This window comes from Fusarium odoratissimum, assembly GCF_000260195.1.
Source record: "Fusarium odoratissimum NRRL 54006 unplaced genomic scaffold supercont1.3, whole genome shotgun sequence".
Taxonomy (NCBI): domain Eukaryota; kingdom Fungi; phylum Ascomycota; class Sordariomycetes; order Hypocreales; family Nectriaceae; genus Fusarium; species Fusarium odoratissimum.
The window spans coordinates 1,584,121-1,598,639 of NW_022158689.1; the positions used below are offsets into that span (position 1 = coordinate 1,584,121).

The following is a 14,519-nucleotide window of genomic DNA, read 5'->3' on the forward strand; positions in this document are numbered from 1 at the left end:
TTCCTCCATATTCAATGTATACTCACCTTCACTACCCTACATCTGGATGCAGCTTCCGATCTGGTCGCAGAATAGTGGCTTAACCTGATGCAAGCAAGTATGAAACTCAGCCTAATATTGTGAGCACAACCCAACAGTGATCAATGCTTGTTGCCGATCTCCGAGTTGGTTACGATCAGGAGTGGAACGAGATGGAAACATGGTCAATCGCAAAGCTGGCTGCCAGCAACGTCTAACAAAACAACGATCCTTTGACCTGTGCTATGTCTTTTAGTTTCGAGACATGCAAAAAGTAACATGCCATGTGCGACTCGGCCGAGCAAAAGTGGCGCGTAATACACTGTGACCATACCTGCATTGGTTTAATTCAGGGTCAAAGTTGTCTTGGAGAGGAGGTTTGAGGCCGTTTGGCTGCATCCCACAAAGACGCCTCCCACGTAAACGAAGCTGGGGATAGATAGGGGTTCCCTAGCACGCAAGCATGAATCAGGGCCGCTTTGTCGCCGATACCGAGATCCAACTAAGATAGAAGCAATAGTCCACGTCTTGTCCGCTATTTGAAAACCGAGCGAAGGCGGAGGAGCGGCGTCTTGACCAAGACTTCAACAGCCCTGGAGGCTAAGGGATACAGACAATACAGGGGGTAACCGTTCAAAATGCAAGCTAATACTAGCTCGGTGGTCTGCTGGACCCTGCCCGCTGAGAAACACGGCCGCCGAGGTGGGAAAAATGACAGCATTTTCAGGGTCCTTTTTGAGGGTCCAATTCAACTCCACTGAAGTTGAGCCGGCTTGTCCGTCGTAAAGAAGGGCGGAGCACTTGGTCAATCCATTGTCCATTGTAGACAGGGCCTTGAATGAGGGGAGGAGAAATCACTCTCACTTTTGTTCATAGTTATTGACTGACCTCTGCCTTGGTTGACACGAGTGCGATATGTAATTTGGCAATGCAGTTGTGCGCCGTGCTGCATTGAGCCCCTGCTTGATAAAATTCGGAACGATGATCTCTCATGAACCGACGGTTTCAACAGAGCAGGGCATTTGGAATTAGGTAGGGTCTTGGTGTTTTCTGGAGGATGAGACCAACACATGTCTAGAAACTCCTAGCAAGTACAGTATCTAGGAGTATCAACAGGGGGATCCTTTTACGCCCCCCTCGCCGCCACACTCGAAATCGAATGTGACTTGTTTGGTAAAAAGCTTGCAGGGCCACTCATCACAAGAGGTAAGTCACCGAGTGGAGATGGGCCGACATTGTTGAGCCCTTGGTTTTGGTTCTAGAAGAAAATGTCATCCAGGCCAAGTCAGTGGCGGGTTCCATGGTTATAAGCGCGATTCGACATCGCTTTGAGCGGCCTTGGACTATTTCGGTGGTGATTGCCAGTTGGTAGGCATTCGGGGTACCTCATTTGGAACGACTGAAACTGACGGTGCCGATAATGGCTCAACGGCTTCAGCGTTGTTGAATGAGAGGAAGCCCAAGGCGCATGGTAGGGAGAAGCTCATGAAGCCCAGAACCATCGATGTATTTGAGGATATGAGGCAGCTCTTGGTATTCGCCATGAGTACCAGCCAGATCATTTGCGAGCAACCAGTTGTCAAGTGCCGCCGTCTTTTGAAGAATGCGTTGCTCTTGGCCCTTTAGCCCATTCCCTATCATCCCTTCCCTTCGTGCCATGTCTCTGACCGTCGATCTTGAAATCAAAGCCGAGTCGTACACGTGCTTCTGTGACTGAATGGATTCGAAACATATCTCACGTGGACTACAAGCCACCAATCTCGAAGGAGGACGGGCCAACCCCACGTACAGTATGTTCAGATGTCCAAGACAGTAACAATGGTCGAAATATCCATTAGAAAGAGGCTCTTGTGTCCAAACCATACCGTGCGGACTACAAAGCGCCTTGCGAAGATCCTCAACTTGAGGGGCTTTTTGTTCAAGCGGCAACGACACGAGCAATTGCCAAGCTCGATTTTGATTTGCCAAATAAGGGGCTTCAAAGATGTCGTCCACACAAATTAGGAGTTGAATCAAGGGCACCCCTGTCGGTGAATAAGAAACCGACTTGCCGCAGCTGCACCATGACGTGGGTGGCTGACTCGATTTCGACCTCGACCCACCTATTGAACGACCCCTGAACTCGCGATAATACTGTATGTATGTGCTACTGGCCGCAAAACAATTGGATATCATGCCCATCAGATGCTCCCCTACCATATGTTCTTTCTGGCACGTGAGCAGTGATGTGTTTAGCTAAGTCTCCTCGCTGTAACGTGGTTGATAAGCGAATGCTCCAGACAAGCGAGTGCTCCACTGCACTGTATAACTAAAACTAGCCTACCCTATAGCACTTTTAAGCTATAAATAAAATAGCTAAAAATCTAATAAAAGTATTTCTTATAATAGTATAGCTAGCCTTATTAAATTATATTTTTTAAAGATTTTTAGCTATTTTATTTTATATAGAAAAGCCTAAATACATAGTGTAAATATACTTTCTATATACTAACTATGTAGGATTTTTTTTAAAAATATAGAAAAATTAAGATAGCTTATTTTAAAACTTATATATAAGCTATTAAAATTATAGCTATTTTAAACTTAATTTAAGCTTTTTAGAAGCTTTTAAAAACCGGATTTTAAGGTGTATAAGGTAGTGGAGCACTCGCTTGTCTGGAGCATTCGCTTATCAACCACGTTATATGTGGTCTTGCGGTATACAGACGGCCCTTGAGAATGCCAGCGCAAACTACTAGCCATTCCCGATTTCAGTGGCACAAAGGTTGTGTCCCAGGAGTAATTATTAGCAGCATGCGCTGTGCGGACTGAGCGACAACACTTGGCCAGCCTTGCCTGAAACACATGACACTGTCCATCACAATGCCCATCTCATGGCGTATGTCCTAACCCTGTTGCTCGTAATTGGCGGCACTGAGCAAACACCACGTACCATACGCGGCGATAGCACGCTCCCTCGTGGCCAAAAGCCCAGCTGCTCAGCTCTCATTTGCAACCTGCGGGGACCAAGTCAGTCCGGAAACAGTAAGCATCTGTTGAGAATTGCACAGTGCTAAGACACCTGAATCTTCGGATATCTATTTTCATTTTTAGACGGTGATAACTGCACTATTCGCTGAACAGCATTGTGCTGTAAGCTGAAGATGGAGCAAGCTTACGGTGTGACCCAGAATATTTACTGCGAGCACCTTTCTAGCGCACTCAGAAGACCGATGGGACAATGGGACAATATAGGTGAGTGATCGTGCATGAGAAGTCGGGTCAAGAATTCGGATAAAGATCGCGGTGGAAATACCTATCCTAGTTCATCTTCGGACTAAGCAAGGGGGACCCGTACCAGCCCACGAGGATGCCGCTTATTGACAGCTCGAGAAGCCGTTTCAGCAAATGACAACGGAGCCGCGTCTAGATATCGCACTAGATGGATCCATTCGCAAAATCTACCAACACGAGAACACACTCTTTATGCATAGCCGTGACTGCTTGCTAGTTAAACACAAACAGTGCTGAACATACTGGATTGTCCTCAAAGTCCTGGGTCGAAAGACACGATCTGAACTGCAGTCTGGCCTCGACCCATGGCTTCTCAGCCTCCAATTCTCACTCGATTATGGGAAGTATCATCACTGTGCGAGTATTCAGCATAGTACCACCCCACATCAACAGCCTTGGCCCTTGGCAGCCAGGGCTTGTACTGATGAATACTCGTGACTGTTGGCAGTGGACATCCTTCAATCAGAATGGGGAAAGTACTGTAGTTCTGGCCAAGATTCGAAGGTGGACCAACATCGAGTTGTTTCTTGCGACATTTCTTTGCCAGCTAAGAGTTCAGTTCAACTTCGTCAGTGAGTAGGCTAATCAATCCCGACTCCAAGGGAATAACAAACTATGTATACTTGACCCAGGCGTCTCAGATGCCTTTGAGTTTGGTGGTAATTAAACCCTGGGGCTTCTTCTGATGAAAGGGTGCACGCCACTCGTAACCGTCTACCGGTATTTGACCGCTTTGCGGGACAACGACAAACCAGTAGAGGGGAAACATAAAACAAATGGAAATTGAATACGTCTAAAGCGGTTGCGGCACTGGCACAATATGTACATACAGTGTTTCTTAAACCGCCCCTTGCTTGCGCGGTTAACTTGCTCTTTACTGGACGATAGGATGCTGATGGATTTGAGAAGATTGATATGCGACGAGAGGCTGTTTGGTTTTGGAGGCACAAGTACTATAGCAGTACTTAAGTGCCTTCTGGATAGGAGTAGGAGAGAAACATTTTATAGAAAGTGACCCCCTCCATCGTTTCCCGTTTAATTATCCATCCAATCTCTCAGCCGCCTCTACAGATGTAGTGCCCGTAAGACATTAGCGGACAGTAATAATGTCGATCGATTCGTTCGTGCAGCCGCTAGCCTGCATTAGAGGCGGGGAGAGCCTCCTGGGCATGCTACCATTGGCTATCAAGCCTCAGATTTCCCCAGAAGGGCCCTTGCTCGCAGACTCCGTTTGCGAGGCAGCCTGTCACTATCGATTTATGGTAAATTGGTTTGGGGTCGAAGAACGTGGTCTTTTCAGGAGATTTGGGTTTCTTTCACTTGAGGTAGGTGAGTAGGTACCTATAAGAATAATGACTTTTGTAACCCCAAGCAGAGAAACTAGGGTACTAAGCCTCCACTAAGAGGCAAAGAGACGAAAAATCGACTGGCATCTGCAATGCCATATACAAGATCTTGAACTATATACGCAATCATCTACCCGTAGCATCATGAGGGACAGGAGATGCGTTTATCATGGGAAATGCCATATTTCTACAACATGAATATACCGGGATTTACACATGATTTAGGAGGCAGACCTACTATACCGTAAAAAACCCCAACAGCAAAGGTTTCTTTGCCCGAACCCAGGCCAGAGTCGCCCCCTACTCACAATTCCCTGCTATGATCACTCGTTTCCCTACTACTTTCGGGGTTCCCACTCCACCGTTGATAGATATGGTTTCATCCCCCAAGTTTCAGGCTTCGACTAGATCACATCACAGTCCAATTTCACTTCATTGACAGCTAGTAGTAGAGTAGCATCGTTGGACGTATGGAGCTGCGATTCTCCAACTAATAACTTTTCTGAGCAGGGTTCAATTTTTCTCACAACAGCCGAAGTCATACTCAGTCGAGGTAATTCCAACTGCAATGGTAGCCAGCCAATGCCGTGCCTCTCTGTACCGCAGTATGGCGAGAGAGATTATTATGGTATAGATGTACAGTGAAAGAGTCAAACACCACTTCGATCCGAAAAGAGAAACCTCACTAGACCTGTTCAGACATTAGCACCGCTTGGTTGGCTCCGCCTTTTATCTCTTTTGTCGCCCTCCTTTCCACCTCGTACTGCTCTTGCTGTGCTGTGCTGTAGTAGCGACCGAGGGATCTACACAGCACCAACCCAACTCGGAGATACATGGTGTCCTCGCGAGCTCCCTGAACAACCAGAGGTACCCCTCGTACTCGAGGACGGGAGTCAAGGACTCTCCTGTCAGTGGAAGACTAAAAGGTACCTAGGCGTGCTAGACCCCCCACACCGGTGTTGCGGTCCAGTGCTTGCTGCCACCGCTGCAGCTGGGACCACCTTTTGAACTGGGTTTATCCCCCTCTCCAGCTGTCTTGAAGTACTTTGCTCCGTCCCTGATCCCAATCCTATTCCTCACCCCATTTACCATTTACAGTGCACTACGCCCACTTCAGTCAACTCGTAAACGGCTCCCGTTGGACTTTCAGCCTAATCTTTTCCTCCTCAAACCTCGCTGTCTGTCGCGACGTTACCATCCAACCTCTCACCTCTACGAAACAGGCTCGGATTAGTCTCGACAATACCCTCCTTCGTCTTCTCTGTTGTTTGGCTTCAAGTTCACAACGGCTTTGCTTTGTCTCATCTTCGCCCGTTTCTACTCGACAGGGTCATCGCCCACTGTCACCTTGTGTATTGTACTGTGACCGTATCCAAACTCTCGACAATCGAGGATGCTGCGCAGTCGACCGCTGTTGCGTCCCTAGTTTGGTCATCGTCCTGCCTTGCGTCGTACTGTTTTCGAGTATTCTCTACAATCCACCGACCCGGCGCTGTGTCATCCATCGACACAAATCTGCAATCTATACCCATCCACCCACTCTAGACGTCCGACTCGGCGCAGCCAGAAAATATTTATATATAAAACAAAAGGAAACCAGCAAAAAATTTCTTTCTCCATTACTCAGCTGCGAATTAGCAGTCTACCTGCATCACCATGGTTGACGACGCGGCCCTCGCCGCTGCGGCTTCGATTGTCGCCTCGATTGCTCCAGATCCCCGTCTGCCCAATTCGATACCGGTTGGTGTAGCTTCTCAGGTGCAACTCCCAGGGCCAGATACCCCCGCCAAGCGCAAGCTCGAACTCGAGCTTCAGAACCTTGCTCTACGTGTTGGAAAGCTCGAGAGCCAGGCCTCAGCTACCTCTCCATTCCCAGAAACGCCCAACGAGGTTATTGACACTCTTTTTGGCGAAGAGGCTCAGGCTGTGGCGGTCCGTCCCAAGCCTAAAGTCTTTCACGCCCAAGGTAGCCTGCACTCTCCGCATCTGCCATCTTATCAGCTGACCGAAGAAGCCCTTGAAGGACTTCGAGAACATGTGGACGACCAATCCAAGTTACTCGATAGTCAGCGCCAGGAGCTCGCTGGTGTAAATGCTCAGCTCTTGGAGCAGAAGCAGCTACAAGAGCGAGCCCTCGAGATCCTCGAGCAGGAACGTATTGCTACTCTGGAGCGCGAGCTTTGGAAGCATCAGAAAGCCAACGAGGCTTTCCAAAAGGCTCTACGAGAAATTGGAGAGATTGTTACAGCCGTTGCTCGCGGTGATTTGACCATGAAGGTTCGCATGAACACTGTTGAAATGGACCCTGAAATCACAACATTCAAGCGCACTATCAACGCTATGATGGACCAGCTGCAAATATTTGCTAGCGAAGTCTCGCGAGTCGCTCGTGAAGTCGGTACCGAAGGATTGCTTGGTGGCCAAGCCCGTATCGGCGGCGTCGACGGAACATGGAAGGAATTGACTGACAACGGTATATTCACATTTCCCAAAGTCTTTCGTACCACAAATTGCTAACCGCCTGTACAGTAAACGTTATGGCCCAGAATCTTACTGATCAAGGTTTGCAACTTTGCCTAGATTACGAAATTGATATTCTGTGACTAACAAGTCTCTAGTGAGGGAGATAGCATCGGTTACCACCGCCGTGGCCCACGGCGATCTGACTAAAAAGATCGAACGACCTGCCAGAGGCGAGATATTGCAATTACAACAAACGATTAACACCATGGTGGACCAATTACGAACATTTGCTTCTGAAGTCACACGTGTAGCGAGAGATGTCGGGACCGAAGGCATGCTAGGCGGGCAAGCCGATGTTGGGGGAGTGCAGGGCATGTGGAACGATCTCACCGTCAATGTCAATGCCATGGCCAACAACTTGACGACTCAAGTGCGCGACATTATCAAGGTTACCACAGCTGTCGCCAAGGGAGATCTTACACAAAAGGTCCAAGCCGATTGCAGGGGAGAGATATTCGAGCTCAAGTCAACCATCAACTCCATGGTTGACCAGCTGCAACAGTTCGCCCGCGAGGTTACCAAGATTGCCCGTGAAGTCGGAACCGAAGGACGCCTGGGAGGGCAGGCCACTGTGCATGATGTTGAAGGCACCTGGAGGGACCTGACGGAGAACGTCAACGGCATGGCCATGAACTTGACCACTCAAGTGCGAGAAATTGCCAAGGTTACAACAGCTGTCGCCAAAGGTGACTTGACAAAGAAGATTGGGGTTGAGGTCAAGGGTGAAATTGCAGAACTGAAGAACACCATTAACCAGATGGTGGATCGTCTTGGTACGTTTGCCGTTGAGGTGAGCAAGGTAGCCAGGGAAGTAGGCACAGATGGAACATTGGGTGGACAGGCTCAAGTTGCCAATGTTGAAGGTAAATGGAAGGATCTCACAGAAAACGTCAACACAATGGCGTCAAATCTCACAGTCCAGGTAAGGCTCAGATGTCTACTCAGAAAGCTCAAATTTGACATGGTCACTAACCAAATCCTAGGTCCGAAGTATCTCAACAGTTACTCAAGCCATTGCGAACGGCGACATGAGCCAGAAGATCAAGGTCGAAGCAAATGGAGAGATACAAGTGCTGAAAGAAACCATCAATAACATGGTTGACCGTTTGTCTAGCTTCTGTTACGAAGTGCAGCGAGTTGCCAAGGATGTGGGTGTTGATGGAAAGATGGGTGCTCAAGCCGACGTAGGTGGTCTAGACGGCCGCTGGAAAGAGATCACCACAGATGTCAACACAATGGCCAGTAACCTGGTGAGTAATCTTTGATGCCCTTGCGGGAAACCCATTTTCTAACTCGTACAGACTACACAAGTGCGCGCCTTCTCAGATATAACCAACTTGGCCACCGACGGGGATTTCACCAAGCTAGTCGACGTCGAAGCATCGGGTGAGATGGACGAGCTCAAGCGCAAGATCAACCAGATGATTTCAAATCTGCGCGATTCTATTCAGCGTAATACTCAGGCCAGAGAAGCTGCCGAACTTGCCAACAAGACCAAGTCAGAGTTCCTCGCCAACATGTCCCATGAAATTCGAACGCCGATGAACGGTATCATCGGAATGACTCAACTGACATTAGACACCGATCTGACTCAATATCAGAGGGAGATGCTTAACATTGTCAATAATCTTGCCAATAGCCTCTTGACGATAATTGACGATATCTTGGATCTTTCCAAGATTGAAGCTCGGAGAATGGTCATTGAGGAGATTCCTTACACACTGCGTGGAACCGTCTTCAATGCCCTCAAGACTCTCGCTGTCAAGGCAAATGAGAAGTTCTTGGATCTCACCTACAAGGTCGATAGCTCCGTGCCTGACTACGTTATTGGCGACTCCTTCCGTCTCAGACAAATTATCCTCAACCTTGTTGGCAATGCTATCAAGTTCACAGAGCATGGTGAGGTCAGCCTAACGATCAAGGAGAGCATGGGGCAAAACAATGTCCGACCTGGAGAGTATGCGGTTGAGTTTGTCGTGGAGGACACGGGCATAGGAATCGCCCAAGATAAACTGGATTTGATCTTCGACACGTTCCAACAAGCGGATGGTTCCATGACGCGCAAGTTTGGCGGAACAGGTCTAGGTCTATCTATTTCGAAACGACTCGTCAATCTCATGGGTGGTGATCTCTGGGTAAACAGTGAACATGGCAAGGGCAGTGAATTTCACTTCACATGCTTAGTCAAGCTTGCTCCTGACGATGCTGCTCTGATCGAGCAACAGATCCGCCCCTACCGAGGTCATCAAGTGCTATTCGTCGACAAGGCCCAGTCGCAGAACGCCACCTCAATCAAGCCTATGCTTGAGAAGATCGGGCTGAAGCCTGTCGTTGTGGATTCGGAGAAGAGTCCTGCGCTGACTCGTCTTCAAAGCGGTGGCTCCCTTCCCTATGATGCTATCCTCGTCGATTCCATCGACACCGCGAGAAGGTTAAGAGCCGTGGACGATTTCAAGTACCTTCCTATCGTCTTGCTGGCACCAGTTGTTCACGTTAGTCTGAAGTCGTGCTTGGATCTGGGAATCACGTCGTATATGACCACGCCATGCAAGCTCATTGATCTAGGAAATGGCATGATTCCGGCTCTCGAGAACCGGGCGACACCTTCACTCGCTGACAACACGAAATCTTTCGAAATTCTGCTCGCCGAAGACAACACCGTCAACCAACGATTAGCAGTGAAAATTCTCGAGAAGTATCACCATGTGGTAACAGTGGTTGGCAACGGCTGGGAAGCTGTCAAAGCCGTCCAAAGCAAGAAATTCGATGTCATTCTTATGGATGTACAAATGCCGATCATGGTAAGTATCAACATCGTCAAACTCAATCCTCGCAGTCATCGCGCAGACAGATTAACTAACGCTTCTGATTATAGGGAGGCTTCGAAGCCACGGGCAAGATTCGAGAATACGAACGTGGCATAGGGAGCCATCGCACACCCATCATTGCCCTAACGGCCCACGCCATGATGGGTGACCGAGAGAAGTGTATCCAAGCTCAGATGGACGAGTATTTGTCCAAACCCTTGCAGCAAAACCATCTCATCCAGACGATCCTCAAGTGCGCGACGCTCGGCGGCCCTTTGCTTGAAAAGAATCGTGAACGGGAACTGGCACTTCATGCCGAGACGAAATCGAAGCACAAGGAGGGGGGACAGGGTCTGCTACGACCCACACTCGAGAGCCGCTCATTCACGAGTCGAGAACCTCTGTTGGGAAATGGCAAGGAGAGCCCTGCCATTCTGGCTACTGATGAGGATCCCCTGGCAAGAGCACGTCTTGACCTCTCTGATATGCGAAGTCTTACCAACTAACTGGTTCTCGCATTTCAGGCTTTCATGAGATCGCTCAGTCAGTAACGAGATGACGATGGATCAAATGCCTACGTCCGTCATTGCGAAATACTACTGCACATTGTGAGGCAACCAGTTGAGATTCACCGCAGGGTCTTTTCCGGTCACCACACCACTCCTGTGCCCCTCGTGGATTTTATGACAATACCAACTGTCTATCACGGGAGCTGGTGCATGAACTGGCCATGACCGACATGGAGTTCACGAACTTGAGGCACTGGTTGATTAAGCGACAGCGAATCATGATACCTGGCAAGGTCCAAAGCACTATGTCTCGGCGTTTCTCACCTTCCATTTGCTTAAGGCTTGAGATGGACATAATTCTTTTTTATCGCATTATATTTGTCATGTGGCGTTTCTGGGGTTTTCATGGGAGGACGATTACGTCAAACTTCCTGCAAAGAAGGACGTTTATCGATCCAGTTGCTCGTAACAACGACGTATATCGATTTAGATGAACATGATCCGACAACAAAAACATAAGTATACGATACATGTCGGCGACCACAGTTAGAATAAGGAAGGGACGATTGGAGAAGGGTCACTCGAGGATGGGGGGTTTCACATGGATTGCTGTTTGATCTTTTGCTCTACGGGTTTGCTCATCGCGTTTTGTCCGGTTTTTCTCTGCTTGTTCATGTTATTATTTCATTTTGCCCTTCTATACGGGGCTGGACATGAGCCTCTGAGCTCGAGGAGTACGTGGGATCGAAAGATAGGTGAGAGAATAGGGATGTCTTTTCAACGAAATAGGGAATGATTATCAAATGGCCGCTACCGTCCAGATATTTCAGGCATAAGAGTCTTTGGGGAAGAGACTGATGAATGGCTTGACACCCTGCTTCCCTTGTCTTGTCTACTATGTGAAATAATGTGAAGCCACTGCTCGAACTGGTTGGTCGCTTAGGTTGCATCCTTTTCAATCTTTTCTGCGTCGCCATTAGCACCGTCCAGTGATCTGCCCTTCTGATCTTTGTCTGCAGCTCCCGGGGAGCTGTTGACCTTAGCTGCGGTGGCGGGCATCTGTGGGGTTTCTCTGGCTTCTAAAGCAGCGAGGATGGCATCGAGTCTGCTCTCAAGGTTTGAAAGATTATTCTCAAGCGCTGTGGCCGCTTGCTCGCCTCTATGGAGCCTTTGTGTCAGTTGCGGTTCTTAAAAATTCGCTCTTAGAGTTTGATGCCAGAGTGGCAGGGAGGCGAAGGTCATGTCAAGGGTAGTGAGGTGTGTAGGAACAGGAACGACTGCGTCATGCAAGCTGTGAAGATATCGTGATACGTCTATGCTAGGGATGCTCGCCTCGCTTGCGAGTCACCAAGACAGCCCAAGAACTTATATAACCAATGAAATGCATGTCGAGCGACTTAAGAACGTAGTGATACAAGGGCCAGGAGGCAATCGGAGACTTCCTTCACCGACGAAGGGACTGTACAATCCGGGAGATGCAAGGGTAGTGATGGGTGATTATCGGTGCCAATAGATGCCGATCTCCCGAGGACCTTGTTCAGCTGAGGTTCTTGAGATTCAGATTCTGAAAAATGGCATTTTGAAAATCGCCATCGCCATGGCTAAACGCTTTGGCCATAGCTAGGTGTCGGGCACGCCGGTAGGTGAATAGATCTGTGAACTGAGACTCAAGTCAAGGGATCTAGAGGCCGAGGAGTTTTTCGTTGCATGCAGGGTCCGACCAAAAAGTTGGACGGAAGCAATTCAGGTGATTTGATGGCAAATGGTGGCAAGGAGAATGTGTAAAGCAGAAATGCGAGAGTGGGAAGGCCGTGGATGGGAAGGATAGGTCGTGTGAGAGGGAGTGTGAATGTGAATAAACAGTGAGATGAACTGGAGAATGACGTTGAACTTTGGAATAGTATACCTGGCAAGGTCTCGGTAGGCCTGGAACAGAAAATTGTCAGTGAACGGACATGCAATATTATGCAATGCAGTGCAATAGCGATAGTGAGGGATAGATTGACAATGAGAGTAAACGGGAGGGTGTGTGAGCAGAAGAATGCTGACAACAAAATAGTGATATGATACCGGTATTCCCCCAAGGTCCAACCAGCCCCAGGATCCAGGGATCAGAGATGCAGAATGCAGGATGCCAATGTGAATGCAGATGCAAATCAGGAGGGTTCGACTCGTGGCAGCCAAGCGAAGCGAGAAGGTCTCGACCAACTGGCTGGGTCTAGCTAAGGTATAAAACGTTCCACGGGCAGGCCGGGTCTAGACTTTTTGGGGTGGGAATAGACAGGGAATCAATGAATGGCATGTTGAGGAATGGTATTGAGATTGGGGAACAGAAAGAGCATTATTTGTGACGCTTGGTTGTCAGATCGAACAACCGGTAAACAAATCGAACAAATATATCAACGATCATCTCGGCCATCATGGTGTTGTTTTGCTGCTATTCCGTAATTGGAGAGAGGGCAAAGTGTGTCATCCCCACACGTTTTTGTTTGTTCTTTTGGAGCGGCAAACTGATATCGGAGCAACATATGTAGGAGAGTTCAAAAAAAAAGAAAAAAAGATCATGACTTGACTCACCTGGGCCAAATCGGCATCCCCCGAACTTGAACCCGAGGCCGGAGGCTTTGTGGCTCGGTTGTTTGTGTCAGATGGGGCCATGGTGTTCAACTTCCTTTTTGCCGTCTAGACAGAGGCAAGTAATCAACGACAAGGAATAGGCAGGTCTTCAATGCGATGATTGGTTGAGCGGAACGAAGCAATTACCTCGTCTCTTGGTGGCCGTGGATGATATTGTTTGCGCTGTTTGTTGTGAGAGAACGGAGAAACTGAGGCTGTTCTGAAAAGAGCGGGCTGACTTTCGGTCCACATCCAATGATTGCGCTTGCTAGTGGTGGGGTTCTCGCGTGGGCAATCACCTTAGCAGCTCAGGTGCTGCTGTACCCTCTGCACCCACAAGCCTAACCTAAGGGTATAACCGTAAAGATCCATAGGTAGGTACGGATAACAGTAAGCCAGTGAAGAACTACTAACATCCAATTGTAGGTGCACTTTACAGTGGCCCTCTCGTGGAAATCTAATCAATACAATACCTTAGGTTGGTCTCAGGGGCGGCTGTAAAAGCACTTCTGCGTAGTACATCCTGCGAATAATAGCCCGCACAGCATCGAGTGACATGCCATGGATGCCGCCAATTGTCTGGAAAGGAGAATATCTGAGATTATTGCATGCCTCAAGTCACAACTCAGTCGCGTATACGGTATCTCAAAGTGGGCAATGCAGATAGTGATGGGGATATGGCAAATTTGGGTCTAGAACAATATCTCGATCCCGATTTTGACGGGCGCGAACACGGGCCGTCGAATGCGTCCATGGAGAGGAGAGAAAGGGGTGGCTTGTCAATGTCAACCCACGAGAGACACTGAACAAGGGGTAGTTGAGCCTCGACTCTATTCATGAGCACAGACAACAATGACCACATTGGTCCAAACAATCGAGCAGGGACGGTGGGATTTTTTTTTTGCAAGCTGATGCCATCTATTATTGATGATGGGCTGTGGATACGAAGCTCATTAAACAACTTTGCAAAGTCTTCTCACATGAGCCAGACATATCTGGGAGGCTGGTATTGCCCTCTCAGAGATATAAGTTAAAGAATAGGTTACTACTATAGTTGGTTACTCCGTACTTCAGGTTTACTTGCCTCAATGCTCGGTAACAAGGAGATATCCCGAACAAACTACCTAGCAACGTGTCTTAGATCCGTGTGAAACTTTCGTAATTCCCCCATTATTAGGCACCCGTAATAAGAAAACACAGGAAGATATTATCCGAAGAATGAAGGTTGAAATAGATAGTTTCCTGTAGTTTTTGATTAAAGGTATGAGTGCCGTGGCGGATCCATGGGCTCGATCGATTCGTCTAGACACATGCAACACATGCGCCACAGGCCTGGACCACGACGGATGGCGGTCACAACATGATCTGGGCCATTGTGGGTCGCCTCAAGACAACCGCAGCTGAGATTTTGGCATCAACGAGGGAGT

At 48.5% G+C, this 14,519-nt stretch overlaps 2 protein-coding genes across 5 annotated transcripts; one reads left to right on the top strand and one right to left on the bottom strand.

Annotated features, from left to right (window-relative positions):
- Nucleotides 1–5,596: 5,596 nt before the first annotated feature.
- Nucleotides 5,597–13,307, top strand: FOIG_02954 (uncharacterized protein). 4 transcript variants are annotated; one of them, XM_031200479.1, is made up of 8 exons: nucleotides 5,597–6,603; nucleotides 6,652–7,110; nucleotides 7,167–7,199; nucleotides 7,256–8,082; nucleotides 8,144–8,410; nucleotides 8,462–9,961; nucleotides 10,036–10,431; nucleotides 10,492–13,037. In XM_031200479.1, the coding sequence occupies exons 1-8, from the start codon at nucleotides 6,294–6,296 to the stop codon at nucleotides 10,516–10,518; spliced, it is 3,819 nt and encodes a 1,272-aa protein (XP_031070247.1). In that variant the 5' UTR covers nucleotides 5,597–6,293; the 3' UTR covers nucleotides 10,519–13,037. The 4 variants fall into 4 exon arrangements, with proteins under 4 accessions (XP_031070247.1, XP_031070246.1, XP_031070245.1 ...); XM_031200478.1 differs by having other exon boundaries at nucleotides 10,036–13,307; XM_031200477.1 differs by having other exon boundaries at nucleotides 5,597–7,110.
- Nucleotides 11,416–13,134, bottom strand: FOIG_02955 (uncharacterized protein; the record flags this gene model as incomplete). The annotated part of the gene is made up of 3 exons (XM_031200480.1): nucleotides 11,416–11,644; nucleotides 12,383–12,402; nucleotides 13,054–13,134. 3 exons carry the CDS (start codon nucleotides 13,132–13,134, stop codon nucleotides 11,416–11,418), a joined length of 330 nt encoding a protein of 109 aa, XP_031070248.1.
- Nucleotides 13,308–14,519: the final 1,212 nt, after the last annotated feature.

Bases quoted from the DNA above. Each gene is read 5' to 3' on its own strand.
- FOIG_02954 (XM_031200476.1), top strand. From the start codon at position 6,294: ATGGTTGACGACGCGGCCCTCGCCGCTGCGGCTTCGATTGTCGCCTCG. The intron at 7,111-7,166 runs GTATATTCACAT...CCGCCTGTACAG, and splicing joins GAAGGAATTGACTGACAACG to TAAACGTTATGGCCCAGAAT. The intron at 8,083-8,143 runs GTAAGGCTCAGA...ACCAAATCCTAG, and splicing joins CGTCAAATCTCACAGTCCAG to GTCCGAAGTATCTCAACAGT.